General features: G+C 46.7%; 1 protein-coding gene across 2 annotated transcripts in view; it reads left to right on the forward strand.

Annotated features, from left to right (window-relative positions):
* Positions 1-25,159, forward strand: part of LOC125740781 (double-stranded RNA-specific editase B2-like) — a 68,309-nt gene that overhangs the window by 28,885 nt on the left and 14,265 nt on the right. Inside the window, exons 2-3 of one of the 2 annotated variants that reach the window (XM_049012435.1) lie at positions 9,671-9,781; positions 11,660-12,516. In XM_049012435.1, the coding sequence (XP_048868392.1) occupies positions 9,671-9,781; positions 11,660-12,516 (968 nt within the window). The remainder of the gene's footprint in view (positions 1-9,670; positions 9,782-11,659; positions 12,517-25,159) is intronic. The other variant, XM_049012436.1, reaches the window with a different exon arrangement.

Consider the following 25,159-nt stretch of genomic DNA (forward strand, 5'->3'; position numbering starts at 1 on the left):
GCAACATCGGAAAGCCGTATCGGTATTTTTGAGTGGCTGCAGTGAATTCCTCGGCGCTCTCGCTGCTGTCATTTCGGCCCTGACTGGATCTCGGAATGAGGAACCTCTGGGTTCTGGCCCTGCTATAGTCATATCTTCTCTTTCTCAGGATTTCCGTCCAGCTGAGTGACGTGTAGCGACTGTCAAAAATACTGGAGGATTTAAATTATATCCACAATACGGTTCAGCAAGGGTTAATATACAATATTGCGGCATCTATCTTTCCAGGGGGTCCCTTTGATAGATTTTACTGAATAAAGGGTTGAGGGGGTGGGGGGCTTCTCCTTGGGTAGGTGTCACTGATCCAGCCTTAGGCAGCTACTTTGCCAACGCCTAGATCCAGCCCCGACTGTGCAAAAGTCTGAGGCAGTCAAAGATAATGATGTTTAAATGATCTTCACGCTACAATGTCTGTCTTAGTGCGTCGGCTTCATTTCAAAACCTCTCCTGAAGTCACCCCAGCATTTGCAGTAACCATCCAAATACACCTGTGTATGTTTTGAATCGACCAGCAGCATGCCGTGTTTGGCTAATCAATACACCATTGACTTATTTTATTTAAGTTAATTTATTGATTTAGCTGGTGGTGAAACTTAATGTATACATGGAATGGCTGAGGCGCCCCTGGGGAGAAGTTTGGGAGCTGAGTAAATATACATAAATAGCCTTAAACATTTTGCTAGACTGCCTAAGACTTTTTCTCAGGATTCTACATTATTGGTGATGAAGGAAGGATCTATACAGTTTTTTATTGCCTTGATTTAGCTTGATTTATCTTCAGTTTACATCGCAAACCGTCTTCCTGCATATTGGCTGTTACAGCATCTTGTGCGAGGGCCGACAGCCCCCGATTTGCCGTCGGATTGCTCCTCCCGGACCTCCTGCTGGTAACACTGCAGGCACGTTCTCGGACGGCCGTGTCCTTCTGCCGGTCTCCTCCACATTGGGGCCTAATCCGCACGCTAATGCCCCTGTAATCCACAGGCTGTCGATTGGGATCCGGGCAGTGGCATAGGCTCTGTCACCAGCTCAGGGGCGGTGAGGAGAGATGCAGGGTGAGGTCCGCGCTGTTTCGGACAGAGGAAATACGCTGTTTATCCAGGACATCAGGGCAAAAGACGGTCTCTTTAGAGATGATGATGATGATGCCGATGAAGCTCAATGTGGACACTCCACCCGAGTGTTAATGAAGCCGCTGTAGTCTTATTAGGTTCTTACTTTATTAAAAGCTGTTGTACAGATGTGTAGTTGTTGTGTAGCTCCTGCTCCAGGATGCTCACGGGAGTTTTACTTACAGAAAAATGTTCTGAGGGCAGGACGAAAAAAATGATTGGTTCAGGGAGATAACCAATCAGATTGTAGAGAAGGTGGGTCCAAGACTTCTGCCTCCTCTACTACAGTCTGATTGATTATCTGATGATTGTCATTTTTCGCTCATTCTTCAGAACATTTTTGTGTAAGTAAAACTGCCATGGGCCTCCAGTTCTGCTTCCACTTGTACCTAGGCATTCATTGGATGATCAACCCAGGCACACTTGCACCTAGTTGATTCCACGTTTGCAGTGAGCTATCTGCCTCATTTGTATGTTGCTGTGGACAAAAGCTTCTGCTCTATACGTAAATGCAAGTGTAATGTAACGTGAATGTAAATGTAATGCATATGGTATTGCAGGAGTGTTCTGGCCTAACCTAACTTGGCTGGGTTCTGACTGACACTAGAGCCGGAATCACGGCAGTACCCTTGGACCCCGGACTGGATCAGAGCAGGCCAGAGCCGTAAAAGAAAAATTGTAAAAATGTTCAGGGTTTAGATGATCCCTTTTCTCTTAACCTATGATTGCATGAAAAGCCACCATAAAGATTTACATAAAGTTATTTGTCAACCAGCCCGAGCGGCGCGATCGAGCGCTCTTGTTTACTTATATCATCTGCCGTGTGATTAATTTCCTTCTCCGGAGGCGCTGATGTCATCATTAAAGCGTGACGTCTGATTAGCTGCCGCTCACTGGCATGGCTCTGCTTTGGTGGGGGGGGGGGGGGGGGGGGGGACCGAGGGGAGCATGTCATACCTCAGGGTTTTCAGGCGAACACCGGCAGCTCATTAGCCGTCGCATGTGTGAATCACGCTTCAGGTTATTCTGTGACTATGCCTTGTCGTACAAAAAAGGCTGTTTGGAATGATACCTCAGGTATGCAGCTGACATAGACTTCAGTAGGAAATGTAAACTTAACATAGGGAAAGATCCCAGCTGGGATCCCAGTCCATCACTTGGCGCACAAAAGGAAATGCAACGACATCAGTTCAGCTGACGGCATGTTCTCCTGGATTATGGAAGGAAACCAGCTGCTCTGCAGTTTCCCAGCTGCCCTACAGTTTCCCTGCTGCCCTGCAGTTTCCCTGCTGCCCTGCAGTTTCCCAGCTGCGCTGCAGTTTCCCTGCTCCATATGCAGAGAGCAGAGGTGAGATTCAACCCCCCCAACCCTGGAGGCATGGGATGATGGTGTCACCCACCGAGCAGTCCTGTAGGCAATTAGTCAAACGCGAATCCATTCCCGTCAATAGGAAATCCGGGTATTGTGGGACGTTAATGCTCTGCCTCAGCCTCCTGCCTCGGAATACAGGGCTGGCCGTTCCCTCTCACTCCCCCGCCAGCTGTCTGGACAGGGGGTCACATTCGGCAAAGTCACCCCGGGCTCCGTATCAGGGGGGGGGGCGATCGATCCATGGAACGGAGCACTAATAAAGCAAGTGTAACAGCGCTTGTGCCAGTTCTGGGCCGGCGAGGAGAGCGGGGCGGTCTCATCGGATGCGAGAGCGGCGAGGCAGGGGCACGGAGATCACATTCCATTAGTGCTGCACCACTGAACTGATCTTTAAGGTGACGGGGAGAATGACATCATCTGCTGCGCATCTGCGCATGCCCGCAGTTCGTCTTTCTGGGCCACGGTTCATAATTGAAACCCTCTCCTGAGGTGCCCACTGAATCCTCACCCCCCCTCGTCGGTCTCGGACTGTGCCACGTCTCTCTTATGCCCATAATATCTGCTGCCACACACAGCTGGAGGGCGACGCTCCACCAGGGGGCATACTTGTGAAGTGGCAGCAAAGGGGAACCTAGCGTGAAGTACTTCGACGCAGCCCTCCCCTCCCCGGCCGGCAGAATGGCCTCGTTTACGAGGACCCGCCTGATCTGTGAGGAGAGCATTTGTGGCTGGACACAGAGGTCACCGGCCACAGCTACCGGCGCCAGGCTGTTTAGCGATGTCGCCTTTGCCGGGGTCGCTGGGGCGCTAAGCTCGGCTCCATAGTAAAGAATCCTTGGGGCTTTACCTTTGTGGTCTAACTCAAGGAGAGAATCGTCGATAAAAAGCCACATCACGATGATATTACTGCTTTACTATAGATACACTGTATTTAAAATAAAGTAAATTCTTCATATTAAGACACAGAGTGATCTCATTATGTACAGATACAATATATACACATATTTTTACCAATAGCTTTATGCGGGGGCATTTCCAGCTATTGAAAAGATCAGTGGCCTAGTCAAGCTTACCTGGGACTTAATTTATTTTCTTTTCTTTTTTTAAAATAAAAAAGAAAATTGGCATCGGGGCTAAATACTTGGAACTTGCCTTAAAATACTCAGGGCAATAGGTAGTGATTGGACCTTTAGAATAGGGGGGCGGCATAGTAGTGCAGTGGTTAGCACTGTTGCCTCACATCTCTGGGACCCGGGTTCGAGTCTCCGCCTGGGTCACATGTGTTTGGTGTTTGCATGTTCTCCCCATGTCGTCGTGGGGTTTCCTCTGGGTACTCTGGTTTCCCCCCACAGTCCAAAGACATGCTGAGGCTAATTGGAGTTGCTAAATTGCCCATAGGAGTGCATGTGTGAGTGACTGGTGTGTGAGTGTGCCCTGCGATGGGATGGCCCCCCATCCTGGGTTGTTCTCTGCCTCATGCCCATTGCTTCCGGGATAGGCTCTGGAAACCCCATGACCCAGTGGGATAAGCAGTTTGGAAAATGGATGGATGGATTTAGAATAGAAGGCTTTGGATCCAGCAGATATGTCGTGTTCGCCTTGTATGGGTTTTGTTTGTTTGTCTGGACTCAAACGGACCCTTCTCCCTGCAGACTCGTACACGGACAGTTCCTTGGCGGTGCGGCGTAATTGTTCTGCTGTCATTTTCATTAATCCAGCCCTCTGACCTGCATGTTTTGTATCACTTCATTAGTACCTGCTTCTCCCATCCTGGTTTTGGGCTTCAGGACCACATTTGACTTCTTCATGTCACCAATTGAAAAAAAAACATCCACGTCGTTAATTGCCGCGTTTCCGTCCGCATCTCCCGGGCTCATTAGACCCCCGCCGGGGTACATTCTAGTGCGTTTCTTTCTTTTGAGGCGTCTTCAAATCATCGTATTATTTACCGTGAGATTTTGTGATCATAAATTGCACTTTTTGCCGTCCCTGGGTTTTCATGGCACAGTACCTGCCAATCAGAGCCTACAGAAAACCGCTGCTGTTGCTTAGTCACGTCCCTGTACTTATTGATGCTGTGACTTATTTACTTCCCTTATTTGCTTCCTTACCCGTGGCTGTGCCATGCTCTGCCATTTTTGTGACCATCGCAGGTGGCTACGTGGCAATCTGAATGGAAGGCCTGTGGCACAAGCCACAAGCAGGGACACTAAGGTGCAATTCTCTCTCTCCACATTGAGCCAATTATTTTCACAGTTTAGGGAAGCTGTTTGTCTGGTCAAAGGTGTCAGGCAAACCTGCCCGTATGTGAGTGAGTCAGAGAGGAGGCTCTGCTTGTTATTCCCTCCTTACAGCACCGGGGAGAAGTTCCTATCCGCAGTTTTACTCTCATTTATGCGACTGACACCTTGAGCACATCTCGATTAGGTGCAGTCATATTTATAGGATCCATATTCGTCAGCGAGTCATATTAGCAGTTAGTTAAAAATGGCGCTGAAGTGCCGAAACAGGAGAGCGTCGCGCTCGACAGTCTGTGGAAAAAAAACAAGAGAGAGGGAAGTTCGTTTGTTAAAATTGGGGAATCTGAGATCGTACCTCGGAGTTCAGATTCTGCAGCGCCAGGTGTGAAGGTATGAGCTGCGGTGTGGCTGGGTCTCCACATCAGGAGCTCGCAGCTCCAAATGAGACCATCTGATGTGGTACCTGGACACGTTTTTAGGCAGACAGATTCTGGGTGAGACTTCACACTTAAGATTGTTTCCAACCTGCATCACGTTCAGCACAGAGCTCCCTTCAGTGACCGTGAGTTGCTCTTTAAGTTTGGAAACTGTTTCCAGAAACTTCTCCTACTTTAGCAAGAAGCAGTTGGAATGAGATCATCTTTTAGGATTCCAGTCGTCTAAGCTGTGCCTGCATAACAACAGACCTCTGGCTTGTAACATATCTTCTGTGGACGTTGTGTGTGGCCACCAGACTTCCCTGCTGCGGAATTTAGTTTGAAATGTCTATTTTTATCGTCATTTTACATTTAACAGATTCATGGCAGACAGTCTGGGAAGCCGAGTGGTTTGGAAATGCTCTTTGTCCTGGACTGCAATGGCTGCCCGGTGAGCAGGGACCAGGGTTCAGTTCCCAGTTTAGGAACTGAACTTGCGACCGGTCACCTCTGGCCTGCTGAATGCCTCGACCTGAGGGAGGTCCCGGCACTGGCTGGGGTGAGACCTGACATCCTCCCACCCCCACCTGCACTTCTCAACCCAGATAAAGGTTTGGGTGGTGATCCAGAGACAGGCATCATGGCGTGTGGAGATTGGGGAAGGGTTTGTGAGGGTTAAGCTGTGAGGATTCATCATCCCTCATAAGCTCTCATCAAGCAGACACATTGGAGTTTGGGGGAAAAAACACACAATGTATCTTATTACACCTAATTAATAACAGAGAAAGTTTAACAATAAACCAGGGAGACTGACTAAGAAATATCATTAAGTGCCAGGAAGCTTCAGTTACGGTCATTGTTTAATCATATCCGACTGGGATACAGATCAGACCCAGACACGAAGATGGGAGGGATGATGGGCATTTTCTTTGGAATCTTATGGTTTTTACCATACAGGGGGAGAGGGAGGAAGTTAAAGGACCGCCAGTCTGGTCATTGTGAAAGGGGAAACAGGCAGGAAAGGTATAGATGTGGTCACAGAATCTGGGAGTGGTCTGGGCCACAAACAAAGGTTCTATTTATATATGGTCAGAAATTGTCTGCAGGTTAATGAAGGGCCTTGGTCCCACCCCAAGCCGTCCACAGCCTCCTAATGTCCTATGGATGAAGTGCGTGAGTCATTCCTGCGAGTTAACCCTTGCTAGGCTGCTTGACCCGCTGCCAGGTCCTCAGAGCATGCATGGCTCAGCTGGCTGGAGTGTTCATCGAAATTTTCAACCCCTCCCTCACCCTGTCTGTTGTTCCTGCCTGCTTCAAGATGTCTATCATTGTCTCTGTACAAAAGACCATAAGGAAAACCTGTCTTAATGACCCCCATCGTCAGCATGGGCTTCAAGAGACAGGTCAGGGACTTCATCTGCTTTCCCCTGCCTGCTACCTTGGCCCCGTTACAGTTCGCCTATTGGCAGAACAGATCCGCGGTGAAGCCATAATCCTGTCTCTACACTCCGTCCTCTCCCACCAGGAAAGGATGGACATGCACGTAAGAATCCTGCTTGTGGCCATTGTTTCTTCCAAGCCCAACAGGAAGCTCCGAGTTCTCGGCCCGGACAGCTCACTGTGCAGCTGGATCCTGGACTTCCAGTCAGATCGGCGGCAGGTGGTCAGATTGGGCGATATCACTTCCTCCGCACTGATCCGCAACACGGCAGACTCCCAGGGATGTGTACTGAGCCCTCCCCTCTACACCCTGTACACCCATGACTGCGTGGCCGCAAACAGCTCCAACGTCACCGTAAAGTTTGCAGGTGACATGACGGTGGTGGATCTCATTTCCAACAGCGACAAGACCGGTTACAGAGGGGATGGTGCCGGCAGAATTACTTTACAATCAACTTGCCAAGACCAAGGAGCTGATAGTGGACTTCATCAACAGGACCACTGTGGAGAGGGTCAGCAGCATTAAGATGCCTGATGGACCTTAGAGGACCGCACATGGACAGTGCACATCACCGAGGCAGTGAAGAAGGCACAGCAATGCTTCTATGACCTCAGGAGGCTGAAAAGGTTTGGCCTGAGCCCCCGCATCCTCAGGACGTTCTGACACATGCACTATTGAGAGCCTCCTAACCAGATGCTTCACTGCCTGGTATGGATGCTGCACTGCCCTCAACCGTTAGACACTGCAGAGGGTGGTGTGTTCTGTTGAACAGGTCAACAGAGGGTATCTACCACCCCCTGCAGACCACCTACACCAGGCAGTGCAGGAGGAAAGCCATTAAAATCATGAGAGGCCCCAGCCATCCCAGTCAGTTTCTGCTCATCCTGCTACCGCCCCCTGCAGGCCACCTACACCAGGCAGTGCCAGAGGTCAGGTCAGACTGGGGAGCATGCACTGATGCAGCATGTTTCTGCACCCACCACATATTGAAATTCCTCGGGATCCCAGCCGGCGGTCCCCCAGGCAGATACACGGTCCATTCTCACCCTCCGGAAATGGCCATCCATCTGCCACAGCCAGGTGTTACGTGGGCGTCCCCTTGGCCTGGTCCAGCCGCTTGGGTCCTCAGCAATGAGGATCCTGCGAGCCGGATCACCCTCAGGGAAACGCGCCACATGGCCGCAGTGCCGTAGCTGATGCTCCCTCACAATGCAGGTAATGAGCCTCATTCGGGACTCGTCTAGCAGCCGCTCATTCGACACCAGCGAATGTCAATACAGCGGCACCCAAGACTTCACCGAAGAGCTACAGTACCGAAGGAGTCCAGTCTTCATCTCAGCTCACTGGATAGCATCCATGTCTCACAGCCATACAGCAAGACCAATGCATTTACTTAATGTACTGCACTGCAAATAGGAATTTGTGACCGAAAACTTTCACTCACTAGTTCAGCCATTCTAGGCATGTGACAATAAAAGTGATTTGATTTGACTTTGATTTGGATATCAGCACCTCCATTGTAACAGATGATTGTTTCACTATTTTGATGTAAAAAAAATACATTTTTAAAGTAAATATTACTAAGTACTAAGTACTATCTTATTGCTGGAGCATTATTTCAGAGGCTTCAGAGTATTTAATGTCCAGCTCTCTTTGGTTACTTTAATTTTTATTGTGCTTCTGTGTCTCCCCCTGAGAGAGACTCAGAAACTTGTAGCACTGGGTGGATGCCCCCCCTCCCCTGGCCAGAACAGCTGACCATTCCTGTCATTGGCTCAGTGAGTGAAGCCCTGTGTGACCGGGACAGGAACCATGAGGGTCTATAAAGTGTTTCAGAGAAACTCTGAGCTGCTACTTACTCGTACTTCTTACACATGTTCTTGGAGTGTGTTCATAATCACTCAAGTATAATGGATGGAGCAGGCTGATTTTTCCTCAATATTTCATCTTTCCACACTGAGAAACAGGTGAAGGTGATTCTTTTGAAAATGCTTCAGTGATGTAGAAGGTTTTCTTTTGCATTTAATAGTGAAGCTGCTTGGTTTTATTTATCTATTGATTTTGTACAGTTTAACGCTGAATTCCCCTGTAATTCGTATCCTTCTTTTGCGCAACAAGAGATGGTTTCAGGTGGAACCTGCATGAAACGCTGCTTGAATTATCTCCGAATAACGCCCAGGTTTTGATGGGATTGGATGAGCACAGTGCTGCCATTTAGCTCTGGGACTTCAGAAGGAATGTATTTTACGGAAAAGGTATAGAAAACAGCATAATGACTTTTAAAATATGAAATATACCCTGGGCTAGCAGAGTAATTCTAAAACTGAGTTTATATAAAAACATACGGACAGACGTGTACAGATGCATGAACATCTTCGCCACCTCAGTTTGATATGTCGACGGTATTTGCATTATTACACGTAATTTTTACATGTAAATCCCGCAGGTGGTATTACGTGTTGATTTTACAGTTATTTCAGACAGTATTTTATATGTAATTCCCACAGGCGATACCACATGTAGCTCTTACAGGGAGTGTTATGTGTAGTTTCTACATGTACCTATTACAAGCAGCATCACATGTAGTTTTAACACGTAGTTCTCATATCCAGCATTACCATAAGCAGATCAGTTTGGTGTTAGCGTTTGGAGGGCGAACCTGCATATTTCTTACCTTGTGTGGTAAGCACACATAACTTAATATTTTGTCTACGTACTGTATAGGGTACCAACAAACTGTTTATGCAAAGTGCAGAACATATGTATGGTTTTGCAAAATTATTGCAATTTCGCTTCAGGCGACTGGGGGGGGCGGCAGTGCCCCCGCCTCCCAAACTCTACCCATGAATGCTACATGCAGTTTTGCACAGTCTTTGCACTGTTTTGGTTAGAGTCACAACTGACGAGAGCCTGTGACTAGGTCCAAGCAGAAGTCGCTGTCTGTGCCCCTCACGCCGTAACTATCACACTCCAAACCCTTACGCACCGAAAGAGATCCCATCTTTTCGGCGTCCGCCTCACGGTCTTTCTTCTCTCCTATTGGCTTTCAGAAAAGATGGGTGGGGTTTCTGCTTTCAAGCTGCTGAGGACGGAAACGGCGCGCGCCGAGGACGAGGACAGTTTCAGTAAGTTCCTGTCCCGCTATTTCACACCGTGCCGAGGTAAAGAAGTGGTGCGCGACACCTTTCATGAGCCTTTTTAATTTTTTAATCTTATTAAAAACTGAGCTCGACAAAGTTCATTCGTGTGGAAAGTGTCCCCAAGCACTGTATTTGTATTGTATGTAATGTAATTACTGTTGCTTAAAGAAATTCCTTTTTTATTCAGTTTCAATTAAACCCAGTAAAAGCCCGTCTCGGAGGCTGTGTAATTACTTTCACAAGCTGGTGAGGTTCACGGTCGAAGTGCTTCATGTCGCTAATTTAATAGCGATATTTAAAATCACGTGTTCTGTTTTTGTGTAGCTTTATGCGTCGTTTCGGAAGCAAACTCTTAAGGAAATGTTGTAGTTTGCTCTAAGGCCATAGAAAAATGTCTTCTATGTGATAAAAAAAAATTGTATTCTTGTTAGAGTATCTACCTTTTTAGCTAATCCTTAATGTGTTACGTGTTGGATTTTCAGACATCCAACCTTAGGCATTTTGATTTCAGAAAGGCGGATGAGGGACAACCGGGAGGCGGGGTGCTGGCTAGTCTCGGATGGTATTAGGGTAATATCGTTCAAGAATACCCCCTAGGTGACTACCCCTTTCGAAAATACCCCGTGTCCCCGTCCCCTGGCAAAATTTTATCTGGAAGTACCAGAATAGCTTTGATTTTTAAAATACCGTCAAAATATCGTATATCATAGTATGAGGTCTGGACGGCATGACAGTATTAAAAAAACAGATGCTGCACTAGCCTTAATGCCGTCAGGGGGGAGACGCTACTGAATCATGTCAAGATCTGCCAACTGGTTAGGCGGGGGCGCTGGTGGTAAAATTTGCCAACCGGGCTAGAGGGTGGCGGTAAAATTTGACGACCTGATTGGGTCGGGATGCGATGGTAAAACTTATTGTTGGCTAACATTACTGCCGCTGCAAAGCAGGACGGATTTTAGATACATTGAGCATCATTCTTGGGTGTCATGGAGCTGCGGCCAATTTGCAGGAGACTCCAACAGTTTCCGAGAGAGATGGGATGTCTCCAAACCCCATTTACTGAGTTAGCACTTAGAAGATGGATAAATAGATAATTGCACTGAAGAATTAGTACATTGATACTAGTTAAGTACATTACTACAGGTAACAGCCTGTTACGATCGCGCTGGTAAAAGCGGGCGATCGCTGGGGAAGCGAGCGAGCAGGAAGCAAGCAGGCAGGTGGATTTCGGGGAAAAACGGGGATTTATTGAAAGGTAAGGGCAGGACGGAACGCTGGCATTGACAAACATCAATGACGGACCAGGGACACAGGCAAGATTTGGACTCAAATAGACAGGAAAGATCAAAATAACTAGACACAGCTGGGTACGATCGGGGAAGCACACGTGGATAATCAGGGGGGCGTGGCACACACGAGGTTCGGATGAGCTGGGCGTGACACAGCCATTGTAAGGCCTCCCAAAACCTGCAACAATTTGGTAAAGTTTTACATCTGTGTGCCCTCCGTATGGTCCTGGAAGAGATAGAAATGCTGAACCCCTCGCCTCTGAATTGTGTTCCTCAAAGCTATGGCCTCCTCACCGACCGAAAGTAAACAGTGCAGATTACAAACCGAGGACAGTACAGATGAGGCTCACCTTGGGATCTCAGCTCTGCCATTAATGGAATGGATACTTCACCTTTCCATCTATCCTTCATAAGCGCTTATTTAGTACAAGGTCATGGCGCGCTTGGAGCTGGTCCCAGGTGCAAGGTATGAGGCAAGGGACACCCAGGACAAGATGCCAGTACATCACAGGACACACTTTCACAGACTTGTCATGGGCAATTTTAGAGACTGAAGTCACCGAATTGCGTGATTATTATAATCCTGCTTTATTTCTCTTAATCCTAATAGGTACCAGCAGTGGGGAGGTGAAGGAGAACCGGGACACTGGAAACCTGGATGAGTGCCCCATTGGCCCAAGGTGCTGCCAGTCATTCTTCAGCCCTGACACGCCTAGAGGCGCGACTTCCGGTTTGAAAAGGAAACAGCCTCTTGAGGAAGGAAATGGCCGGCGCCTACGAAAGCCAGAGCCGGTCCGCAGGAAGCAGTCGTGGTCCGTTTTGCCGAAGAATGCCTTGGTGCATCTGAATGAGCTCCGACCGGGCTTGCAGTACCAGATGCTGGCCCAGACGGGTCCCCGGCATGCTCCTGTGTTCTCCGTCACCGTGGAGGTGAATGGGCTGGCGTTCAAGGGCACCGGGGCCACGAAGAAGGCAGCCAAAATGCGGGCAGCTGAGCTGGCCCTTGGGTCCTTCATTCAGTTCCCCAATGCCTCCCAGGCCCACCTGACGATGGCCGGTGCAGAGCAGTCCCCGGTGGACTTCACCTCAGACCGGGCTGCGGACTACTTGGGAATCCTGTTCAAGGAGTTTGAGCCGTCAGTTCACAGTGACAGGGCCCCCGAGCTCCGGAACCGGCAGGCAGCACCGCAGACGGGCTACAAGAGCCCGGTGGCACTGCTGAATGAGCTACGGCCAGGCCTGCGGTACCTGTGCCTTGCGGGTGGTGCCGAGGCTGGCCGGGTCCACCGCCGCTTTGTCATGGCACTCAGGGTGGACGGTAGAACGTTTGAGGGCTCGGGCCGCAGCAAGAGGCTGGCAAAGAGCCAGGCGGCCCTGTCAGCCCTTCGGAGCGTCTTTGGCTTGGGGCTGCCGCCCAACTGGGGGGGCATCGGGGAGCCTGGCAGGAAGCACCCCCACTTACCCCAGGTGAGCCCAGGAAAGAGGCTGGTCTACGGAGTTCAGAGGCAGGGCCAAATTATCGAGGACCCTCCTCCCAAAATCCTACCCTCAGTGCTGCCTTAGGGCTGGTTTCTACCTAATGCATTCTTGGACACTCATACCTCCTGTGCCACTGCACCTGGCCACTGCGTACGTTGACCAAGGGGTAAGGTAGCACTGTAGAGCAAAGGCGCTCTTAAGTTACATTAATGAAGTATAGTATAGACGTTATATTAAAAACAGGTATTTTACTAAAATTAACTGCGAATCATTGCTATTACAGAACATGTATTTCGTTTTAGTTTGTAGCCATCTGGGTGTCTTTATTCCCTGAGGAGGAGAGAGGAACCATATTAATGCCCGTATTTGCAGACTTCCTCGGCCAACCTCTCTTCGAATCTGCGAGCCATGTTTGTTTTCAGCCTGATTACAGAGGGTTGGAAAGGTGTTTATCATTCATGGTTTTGGTTATTCACGCATTTGCTTATTCACCCTGAACAAAATGGGGATGTTTGTGGAGCTTGTCAAAGGAAACTCAGAAACTTGCACAAGACACACAAGCCAACGCTGAAAATGATGTGGATCACATAAAATACTCTTTCTTTACGAGGGAGAAACAAAACGTATAGGCAAGGTACCCTTTAATGTCGGTAACTATGAACAAATGAGCGTAAGAGTTATTCTCCACAGCCTTCCTGCAGATCAATGCACTTCTTGTATCATTCTATCATTTTTCAGCTGCTCCCAAATGCTGGTCTGTACTGCTTCTTTAACCTCATCACCGGAGGTGAACCTATGGCCGCGTAGAGCTTTTTTAAGTGGACCAAAGATGTGATAGTCGCATGGTGCTAGATCAGGGTTGTCAGGGTGATGTGGGGGATGTTCCAACCGCAGCTGTTGCGTTGCGTCTGCCGTTGCGTGAAAAGAGGCTCTACGCGGTTGCAGGTACATCTCTGATGATGAGGTTATTAAAGTGGACCTGGATTCGGGTGCAGCTGAAAAGCTTCTCCTCCCGAGGAATGAAAAAGTTGGTGGATGATGCAAGAAGTGCATCGACCTACAGGGAGCTTATGTGAAGAAGTGATGTAACTCATTTGCTCATAGGTACCGGTATTAAAGGCTAAGTTGCCTTTAATTTTTGACTCCTTCAGATTCTCCTTCAGATTCTTGGTAAATTAAAAATAAACCGGGGTCTACATATCTCGGCTTGGGTATGCTGCGCACCTTTTCACTGCAGGCAGCCTCACTCACGCTATCTGTCTCAGACCGTGGAATCCCACATTTCTCACAGTAACTTTTAAGCCTTTCTTTGTCGCTAATGAATTCAAGTATTATTTGCGAATTTTCACATTTGTGTGGATCATCCACATCCACCGTAGGTGGAAACCAGCCTTAAGGAAGTACAAGGATGAGTAACAATGTCAGTCTTCTTTTTGTTGTTATTAGAAACTCTGTGTAGACTTCATGCAATGTCTCAGAGATGAACGTGATATGTAAAAATTTAAGAAAAGCCTATCATTTTTGGGAAAGTATTTTATTAATAGGAAAAATTACCGTTCCATTGCACTAAACAAGAAAGAGAAGCCCTCAGATCAGATATATGTCGGCATGTTTATGAAGGAGTGCTGCAGTTTAGCTGTGCTAAAGCGTCTCCCTCCTTGTGTGACTCTGCAGTCTATTAACATTCATTCACAGGAGGAGCACACAGCTGACAGCCCTGCAAACTAATGCCACCCTCCACTGAGAAATAAACTAGCTCCCAGCATTCAGAAATGACTCTCAAACTTCTCTGTGTTTCTTGGGAACTTCGGCAAGGCTTCATCTAAACTGCTAACTTTATGGCTAGCGAACCAACATCAGGGTTTTGGTGTAATATATGAAATAATCAAGTTCATTGTTGTAACTGTACATGCAGCAATGGGTGTTTACCACCACTCAAACCGTGCACTTGCGTATGGCCTCCTGTTGGCCACAGACAGCTACTACACCACCCAAAAATTAAATAAATGCAATCCTTATGTAGGAGATTCCGAAGCAGCAGACTCACTAGCTATTTATTTAGTTTTTGAAGCATCTGGGGGGAGGGGAGTGCAATTATGATTGGGGCCCCATGAAAATCAAATGTGCCCCTGAGTAATTGTACACTTTTAAAGAAAATAGTTTCCGGGTCATATTTATGTATGCTGTAGGACAGGGCTTTTCAAATTGCGGTTCTCAAGGGCCAAGCGCTGCAGATTTCCCAGCTTTCATTCACCTGTGAGCCAGGTGTGAAGCCTTTGTGCCCAATCAGAATCAGTAATTATTAAACTAACTAGCTGGGAGATCTGAAAACAAAGCCTGGATTTGGAATCGAGGTCCAGATATGAGGGGCCCTACCCTAAGTGATAATGGATTGTGTGTTTTTTGTAACGGGAACCCAAAGATGTTGCCCTTGTTCACTCCCAGATCTTTTATTTACTAGTTATTTTAAGACTAGTTCCCTTCTCTGATTGGCCCAGGGGTTCCTCCTAAAAGAATTTCAAAAGCCAAACACAATAACAGCTGCTTACTGCAGACTGACATTAGTTTGATGAGCCCCGAAAGGTGTTGTTGGGGGGCATGGGGGTCTAGTCCTCCATTTCTGATTGTCTTTTTCGTGCGCTCCAGACCTTCAAACTCAAAGACAGTAAAACAGTAAGACACAATGAAATAGCAGAAAGAAACAAATCAATTTCAGACAAGAGGGATTGTACTTGTATTGTGAAATAGGAGATCCAGTCTGTGATGGCGTAAAATTGCTAGGTAACTGGCGACGAGGATGTAAAAGATATCCCCTCATATCTGTTCCGTCTGCTGAGCAGCTCGGCTCAGCTTTAAGTCACAGCGGAGTTATGTTCAGATTTAAGGCAGAGACAGGAAGTCAGAGCAAAGCGAATTCCGTATTAAAAGGTTCTTACAGAGACTTACTGCTGCGAGGATGACAGTCTTTGACGGATTTTGATACATTTTAAAGCCACTTGTGCCACAATTATTGTATGAAGTGATGTGTACATGACATTAAATATGCAGCCATTGATTGAATAAGCTTCATATAGAATGAAGTGTTAAAGTATAAAGTGTTATAAAGATCTTTGTACTGCAATACAAATGAGTCTTTCTGCAGCATGAGAGGCGTTCTAAGAAAAGCTAAGACGACAGCCCAGAGCGAATACTGATGAGCACATGATAAGAGGAGCCAATCAGAGTCTCCCAGGCGACCCGCGCACCGTCAGAGAGCATGCATTGAAATAGGGGCCACATTTAACAATCGTCACATATGAGCAAAGGAGACAAAGAAACGGAGAGAAGTTATTTGCATTTATTATTATTACTACACATAGTCCCCAGCATACAAAGGAGATCTGTTCCCAATGACTCTTTTAAAGTTAAATTTGTAGGTAAGTCAGTACAATAATAATACACTAGGGCCTACACATCTGTAGTTGTAGTAGCAATAATAATACTATAATAACAATAAGGATGGCATGGTGGTGCAGTGGGTAGTACTGTTGCCGCACACCTCTGGGGCCAAGTCTCCACCATGTCTCCATGTGTGTGGAGTTTGCATGTTCTCCCCATGTCGTCGTGGGGTTTCCTCCAGGTGCCGGTTTCCCCCATAGCCCAAAAACATGCTGAGGTTAACTGGAATTACCAAATTGCCAGTAGGTGTGCATATGGTTTTTTTTTTTTTTTTTTTTTTTTTGGGGGGGGGGGCATCCCATAGTGGAAAAAATGTGAACAAATAAATTATAATGAGGTGAATAATGCAGTGCATGTGGTTTAAATAAGGTAGGACTATGTCTTGTAAACATGAAAGCTGCGTGTTTAGTGGAGGTGGAACAACAGAATGATGAGTCAAAGAGGGTGGGAGGAAGCCAAGTGTACCAGGGCTGGCCTCCCGTTCAGCTAGGTGAAAGTACAGAATTCTTGTCATAGTAGCAGTAGCATTTAATATTCGTCTCTGTCTTTATTATCTTACGGCGGATTAGCATTGCGTTAACCTGAAGCAGCTGGCGTAGCTAGTTTTCCTGTCAGTCTTTTATGCAGCTAGATTCTCTTACGGCTGATGAGAGCAGCCCAGCAGAGATGAACGGGCATACGGGCAGGTTCTCATCCACCGCGCTAAGCGGGACACCTTCATTAAAAGGTGTTGTGCAGAGAGAGAGTTTTCCACAAGAAAGACATTTTCTTCCAAAAAGATTGCAGCTGAAGTAAGTGAAAGGTTGAAGACTGTGATGCATTATTCAGATGTCTAGACTGTGAGGTATGAATGTGATAAAAATGGAAGCAACAACATCTTTCGCTGGGTGGAAACATTTTCTGTAGGTTTCTGTGTATATTGCAATTGTCTGTGTGGGTGAGTGCATATTTAAAATCTCCATCATTCATACAAGCCCTAGAAAAAATGTTCCCTTGTGTTTCTATTACAGAAAAAAACTGCCAGGGTATTGATAAAGGTAACCTCTAGAAGCTGTTATGAAGTGTGTTTTGGGTGCAGATTAACTATTTAAGATTGGAAGATGGAAGGGGATGATTTTATTAGTGCCCTGAGGTGAACTTATCAGATATTGGTCGTTTGCCTCTCTGACTTAAATGAGATCACGCAGCTGTGAGAGGCAGGCTGTCTCTAATCCACACATAACAGTCGGTTTAAACTCAGTACAATTAGTTGTATTGAGTGGGGGGGGGGGTTCCCCCCACCCAGCTTCACTCCTCCTACAGAATATCCATGCCCTCCCCATCTCACAAAGCCATAAACAGGTCATTGTTCATTTGATGCCGCATAAACACATAAAGCCGACAATCTAACTCCTCAACCCAAAGTGTCCATTAAAAACACCCAGCTTCTGTGTTTGGCTTTCAGGAGCAACCCCTGGGCCAACCAGAGGAGGCGACCTGTATTTATATCCTGGGACATTAAGGCTGTGGTACTTTACGTGGGTGATTTGGTGGAAAACGGCAAATCTGACATCCATGTGTTAGGGACTCTGACACTGTGCTTGAATGACTGATTCCTGAATGTGCAAAATAATTTATTTCTTTAAAGGAAATTTTCCACCTCCACCTAGCGCCCCGCATGCTGCTTAATAGATATTGGCAAATTACAGAATCAAATTAAGTCATTCATTAGCAGGGGAAAACCACTAAATTATTGTAAACTGGGAGGTGTGGACCTCATGAGCTTGCTAGTGGATGATTTGTTATTATGGAGCTCAGAGGTTGATTATGAAGCTTTAGTTATGTTAAAATGGTAAGTGACCTCATGAAATGCATCCTTCCTTTGGAAGTGTCCGAACTGACTGCATTCTTTCTAGTAAATAAGCAGCAAAGTCTGATGTTGGTTTTATCAAAGTAATGCATGAGAATCACACCAAGGTGAGGCTGCATGGAAAAAATGCATGCATTTCAAATGAGGACATTACGTAAGAACAGTCCTAGATAAACATGTACCTCTGGTTTATCACCTGTACTTGTGACCTATAGGCTGTGACCTGAATCTGGTCTGTAGAAATGCCACCTTTGGCTGTGGTTTGGCAAATGTGGCCTGAGTCTAAAGTCTGATGTGTGTTTACGGGTCCCAGAAATGTCACTTGGGTCAGTGGATTGTAGGATGTGACCAGTGTCAGTAGATTGTAGGGTGTGACCTGTGTCAGTGGATTGGAGGATGTGACCTGTGTCAGAGAATTGTAGGATGTGACTTGTGTCAGTGGATTATAGGATGTCAGAGGATTGGAGGATGTGACCTGTATCACTGGATTGTAGATTGTGACCTCTGTCAGTGGTTTGTTGGGTGTGACCTCTGTCAGTGGTTTGTAGGATATGACCTGCGTCAGTGGAGTCTAGTATCTGACCTGTATAGATTGTAGGATGTGACCTGTGTCCATGGATTGGAGGATGTGACTTGTGTCAGTAGTTTGTTGAATGTGACCTGTGTCAGTAGTTTGTTGGATGTGACCTGTGTCAGTAGATTTTAGAAAGTTGACTGCGTCGGTGGTAAATAGGATGTCATCATAGCTTCATGGAAACACGCAGGATCCCTTCAGCTCTTCACTGCGTCCCAGGAGTAACCCCTACCTGGCCCTCCTGAATGCCCCTGGAATTTCAGGGAGCTCAGAGGCAGACCAGAGAGACGGTGGTGACAACATGCGACTCTGCCTCGGCCTGTCGGCCCCTCAGCTACGCTCCACATGGCTCCACCTCCGCTTTGCTGCCCCCGTTAGCATGGGCTGCTCCCAGATGGATCTGACAAAGTCAGATGTGGCCATTTTAGGTGCATCTATTTTTACTTGCACTTATGTCCCGTGGAGTTTTCCTCTAAACAGGGCATTTAAAGGATTTTCTAGTGTGAATGCTGAGGATGGACTAATTTATTGAGGCTGTTTTATTTCTTTTCTTTATGGACATCAAGGTGACCCCCCCAATCTGCAAGCAAGCAATTCTTCTGACTTCTTTTCAGGTGGATGCACGAGTGCCCTTTTTCCTGTTATGGAATCACATATATTGAGAAGGGGACTACCTTAAGCTGAAATCCATAAGTGCATCGTCATGGACGACACGTCAGGCATAGCTCTCAACTGCTTATCCTGAATAGATTCACAAGGAGGGCATGGGGCCTCTCATAGGCAACATAAGGCACAAGGCAGAGTTACAGCCTGCATCAGAGGGCACAGTCACTATGGGCGACGTATGAACACAGACTCCTCTGTCGTCATGTTTTTGGACGGCTTCATAAAACCCATGCATCATGGGAAGAGCATGCCAACTGCACACACACAGGGCAGCGGCAGTATTCACACCACCACCCCTGCAAGCGTGAGGTGACAGTCATAAAAATAAACATTCATGAGGATATCATTTTCAATTTGAAATATTTAGCATTTTATTTGTTTTTTTTTTTTTTTATATGCATGTTATATACTGAATGCTGGAATCCAGAATGAGCCGGGAAGTCAGTTACAGGAAGTGATGTCGCCATGAAAAGGGTAATGACACTCATAGAGTCCGCTCTGCGTAGGGTCACGCTTTGGACCAGATGGGGAGAAGAGGCGGAGCACACATACGTGACTACCCCAATAGGAAGCCTCCCCCTCCTCCGAAACAGCCCCACGGCACCTGACGTTCCAGCCCTGATTTATGACTCATTACCTCTGCAACACTTTTTTTTTCTTAGGGCAGCTTATTTTGTAGGTTTTCCCCCTCAGGACCGTGTGATTTGAGCGTGTTCTTAAATGAATGTGCATCGCACTCACTTTTAAAAGCCGCTGTGTGTAAACGCCACACGCCAGCTGCTCCGGCGTCGGATCACGGACCAGGAACCCCTCAGGGTAGTGACGCCTAGTCATCACCCCCCCCTCTGTCTTTTGCAAAGACGGCTAGGGGGCTGGGATTTTTGAGGCAAAGGTGATATTTTTCACCAAGTAACGCCCGGATCCAGCATTGGGACTGCTCCAATCGGAATCATGCCATCCTGAGATTTTTAGCCCACAGTGAATCTAGCTGATGTCTGATTAGCTCTCGTGGGTCCATGCTCACATTGTCACTGTGTTCTGTGCGTATAGGGGTCAAAATTGAAGCGGTTTCCTCTTGGTGTTTTCAAAGGGCTGTGTCAGTGATTTACTGTGACATCTAGGCATATCAGCAAAATTTAAAAATATGACAGTGGAGGCATGGATGTTCCCAGGTGGGTGACGGGTTCATCCATTCATCTGTCTCCAATTACCTTTAATACAGACCTCATTGCTGTTTTGTCTCTTAGCCAGAATACACACCAAGACTTTGACACGCTTTTCCCAAACCTGCCCTTTTCATCTTCCTGTGCTCATTTCTTCTGCTGTCTTTTGATGTCTTTCATTCACACTGTTTTCTTAAATCCACCTGCACTCACAGGTTCTCCTTCCTGTGGGTCTTTTCTGAATCTTAGCCAGAACAGCCTTCTCGATAAAGGTCTGTTAAGCTGGGGAACAATGGCCGATGGCGCGGATTGCCGGTGGATCATCTCGGAGCGCTAGCTGCACATGGGGAATCCTCCGCGTGCGTCGGCTGCCACGCAGAGTGCCTGATTGATTTTCCCACTGAGCACACTCTTGCTTGCTTCCCCCCATCACACGCAACTCCCAAATCTGTCCTCGGCCTGAAACACACGCCCCATAATCAAGTGCCAGTGACAGCGCCGGGCGGAAAGAGCGATGCACTCTCGCAGGGCGGAATGAATCATGGATGGGCGATCGGGAGTCGGCGTTCTTCATCACTGCGTCCCAGGAATCTGTGCATGTGATGTACAAGATTTCATCATTAACAGCTTGTCAGCTTGCATGGGACCAGATTACATTTATAAGTGATACAAACCGTTAATCCTTACATCTCATTTGCATTCGCAAGTTCAAAAATAACAGGGACAGTCATATATTTGGCATAAAATTTCTGCGGTGTATGCTCCCTTTTAGGGTGGCGCCCTCGTGGGTTCTCGCACCTCCAGGTTTTGGGTTCGATTCTGTGGATTTTGTATCTTCTCCCTGGATTTGCACCAGCCTCATCAGGCTACTCCATTTTTCTCCAGCTATCCAAAAGCATGCAGTTAGATTAATTGGACTGGCATCCCATGCAGGGTGTCCCCTGCCTCATGTCCTGTGCTTCCTGGCCGAGGCTCCAGGCTCACCGTGACCCTGTACTAGATAAGCGGTTACTGAATGTCTTGCCATAAATTTTTCGTAGCTGCTACACTTCTTTATCATCTGCCTAAAGCCCATTATTCCAAGTACAGTAATAATGCTCATCTGCACAAGACGTACGGGAGAATAAGCGCACTCCAGCCAATAGAAATAAAATATCTCGGGTTATGTAAACAGGAAGTGATGTCAGATGTAAAACGTGCAACATTCAGTACATTATTCCAACATGTGAGTCATCTTTCAAACAACTAAGAAGTTGGACTAATAACGAGAAGTACGGCTCCTTTGCTCAGCGCCTTTCAGATCTTCAGAAATGAACCTGCAGTCGGCACTGTTAATGAAGCGCTGGCATCGCCTGCCGCACGGCATTCTGGGAGGAGAGGGAGGATAGGTTCCACTCTGCTCCCGTTGCATAGCCAGATGCCCTGTCCACTCTGGCACCAGGAGTGATGTGCTACAGCGGTCGGAGGAGATGCTAGACTAAGGCAGTGGGTCTTGTGCTTCAGATGGGTTTTAGAGATGTTTCATGGCTGAAGAGGCAGCTGTTGCCTGGGAAGACTTTGAGAATATGATTCATACCAGCGTCCAGGTTCAGTGGAGTATAAAATTACTGTTTGAGAGCTGCACATTTTCTAGAGGTGGATGGAAATAGCAAAACTAAAACCATGAAAGAATGTGTATTTACATTTATTTTTATTTTGTGGAGACTTTTGTCCAAAGTGATGTATATATGAAGCAAATAGCACATTACAAACATACATACTGTCATGGGATCTACTACAGATAGGTTTCCACTGAATGCCCAGTTAAATGAGTAAGCAGCACTAAAGCAGGACTATGCAAAATTAGCTAATAGTAAATGCTGATAATTCTGATCCAACCAGTGCCGGCGTCAAGGTGGGGCATTCGAAGGCGTTGCCCCCCCCCCCCCCCCTAGCGAGTCACCACACCCCCCCCCCACCCACACACACGCGGCAGCACCCACCACCACAGGCTCCAAAATAGAATTTTCACCCGCCAGCGGTCACATTAGGGTAGCGATTCATTCAACTGAACAGCCTCTTTTCATAAGGGTGTGTAATTCAAGAGAACGATTCAACAGTATTGGTTATTTGTGACTGAAAATTGATGGATATAAGAACGTGGCTAAGTGGCGGAGGTTCATCTAGGCCTCCTCCAGCAGGTCGACAGGATGATGTCGTTATTTCTGTCAGCACCAACTCCACTGAAGGAACTGATAGCAACAACAACGACCTTAGCTGTGAAAGACAACGGCGTGTCAACAAAAAATATTATGTACGTTTCGCTTTAGTGTACGTAGTCATATGTCTATTGACAAATGTAGCAATAGATTTTGTTTGTTGAAAATGTATTATTTGTATGTCGAAAACATATTATTACATTATAAATTTGTAAATGCATTGTGCAGGTCTTTTTCACTTTCACCAGAAAGCACGGCGGCGCTACCGTCCTAAACCAAACTCCATTCTTCGTTTACAAATTTTACTCAGATCAGAAGAAATTGTGAATAGGCCTGACAGCACGTGGTGAAATCCTCAACAATTGATATATAGTCTTATACAGTCTAATACAGAGGGGAAATCGGTGAATAAGTTGCAGTCTTGGGAATTACAAAAAATATGTATATGTATGGAAGTTGAGAACCTGGTGGAGTTTGAGCTGCGTCACTCCTACACAAGCCTAATCAACGGTAAGCTGTTCCTGCGTTCAATCTGAACAAATCATTGCGCTGCGTTTGCGCTTTATGCCTCACTAGGGATGCATATGAAAGGCGCTCGTTTACTTTTCATTAGTCCTGTGATCTTAGGGTTTGCATGACAGTGACGGGGGCTGTTATGATGACTGACCGCCTGTCTGGGTCTTTTTTTGTTGTTGATGGCAGCTAACGTGAACATCGCTGGGAATCCCGTGACCCACAGGAGTCACGAAAAATTGTCAACCTCTAGTGTCGCTCATAAGAATATAGTTTACGATTGATAGTGCCCCCCCCCCATAGTCAGTTAGATGCCAGCCAGGTAGATCTGCTCTGATGCCGGCCCTGGATCCAACAACTGGCATTGTCTGGGTTCATCCTGGTTTTTTCAATGTGCCAATTAATGGGCCCAGTATCACCAATGTCCGTGGTGTCCACACTAAGCTTTTTGTTGGGGCCCGTGTTCTTGCCTTATGGCGCTTTTCCACTGCCTCCAAGAACTGAGCCATACCTGAACCGTTCTAAGAACTAGGAGTTTTCCATTGTAACAGCAGGCCCAAAAGCATGACCTAACCAAACTGGTTGCTTCACCACCATCTGATTGGTCAAAATGCACTGAGATATCAGTGTTCTGCACGTGGATTGTTTGAAGGAAAAAAAGCATGTATTCTGTATATTAATGATTATTAGCAGTATCACACATTGCAATGTAAATTTCAAACCTGCTTAAAAAGGTACTATAGAACAGCAGAACAGAATGGATTCGTAATGCAAATGTACATGAGCGAATGCTAATACTGCTAGCATTTGATACTGATAACATGGCATTAGCACACAGTAAAAAGAAACTAATAATAATTGCGCATAGTACATCTTAATGTACACCGTATAAACAGTAAATAAGTGCCTCTCCGGTTTTATGTCGCCGTCGCTCTCCAAACCCAGCAATGCCTTTATCGAGCCGACCCTTCTGCAGTGGAAAACCAAAGTGAGCTGGAGCCGCACTGGAACCAGTCTCCCTTTGTGGACTGACTCAGGTACGGGTCGCTTCCTGTATGCCAGTGGAAAAGCACCAATGCTGCTTGCATGGATCACAGGGATGTGTCTCACAGTGTCTGAGACATCATTAGGGAAGGGATCAGAAGTTAAGCAAGAGAATCGCACGGCTTTGTTATTTCGCAAGAGGATATGGGTCATCCCACTATCAAAATGAGACTTAGTTTTTAAATGTTTTTTTAGCACACTGATGTCAGTACCTGCAATAGCACTTAGCTCTTCTGTAGCTCCCTAATTAGTCCACAGTCCTAAATCCCTACAGCAGTTCACATGTCAAGAAGACAGAGTTATTCTGGCCTAACTAATTATTTACTTGGAGGAATGATTAAGTATTTTCAGCAGCAGCTAATAAATAACTGACCAAACTCCTGATTTTCAACCACTGGGCTGAGTTCTTCTGCAATCAGCCCAGGCTGGAGGACGTGGTCGCTTGTGCCGGACTCATCTATCCTGTCAGGTCTCCGCCCATCCTGATCATTCTGTTTCACTCTGCGGACGTGAAAAACGACAGGACTGACCACTTTCCAGCCCTTTACTCTGCCAGGGGGTGGGGGTTGTGGGGGGGAAGAGATCAGAGACTCATTCCCTGAAGGGGCACTATTAAGAACGCGGAGAATTAATCGTTAAACGCCCCTACAATGAGACGTGTGACCTGGCCTGGTTTTCATGCCAGCCCTGCAGCGCTGGTGAGCCGCGATAACGCCGCCGCAGCCAGAGGCTCACGGCTGCATTTCCGGAGCTTTCCAAGGAGCGGTTAACTCAAGGCCCTGAATGCCACATTACTCGCTAGGAACAATAAATACTGTTAATTGGAAGTAAATCTTGCCATGCGCCATTTTATCCGCTGCCTGCAGGAGGGGCTGTTATGTGTTTTTATACATTCTACCACGGTGTGAAGATTGTCTGCATATCTACAATGGCTCCTCATTTCCGTCTGTATAATGGCAGAAATCTTTATTCAATTCAGCAATGAGCCCTACTTAAAGCACAGTGTTATGGAAGCAGTTAATTCATATTAAATAAGAGAATGAAAATTAAATTTAGTGGGTAATCGCAGAGCATATTGTTAAATGAATCCTGGATTCAATTGTATATAAAGTTTAAGGAATTCCTCTCAAAATGTGAATACCTTGCACTGTTCCACTAATGAAAAACATGCAGGTGGAGGAAGGAA

This window comes from Brienomyrus brachyistius, chromosome 4, assembly GCF_023856365.1.
Source record: "Brienomyrus brachyistius isolate T26 chromosome 4, BBRACH_0.4, whole genome shotgun sequence".
Taxonomy (NCBI): domain Eukaryota; kingdom Metazoa; phylum Chordata; class Actinopteri; order Osteoglossiformes; family Mormyridae; genus Brienomyrus; species Brienomyrus brachyistius.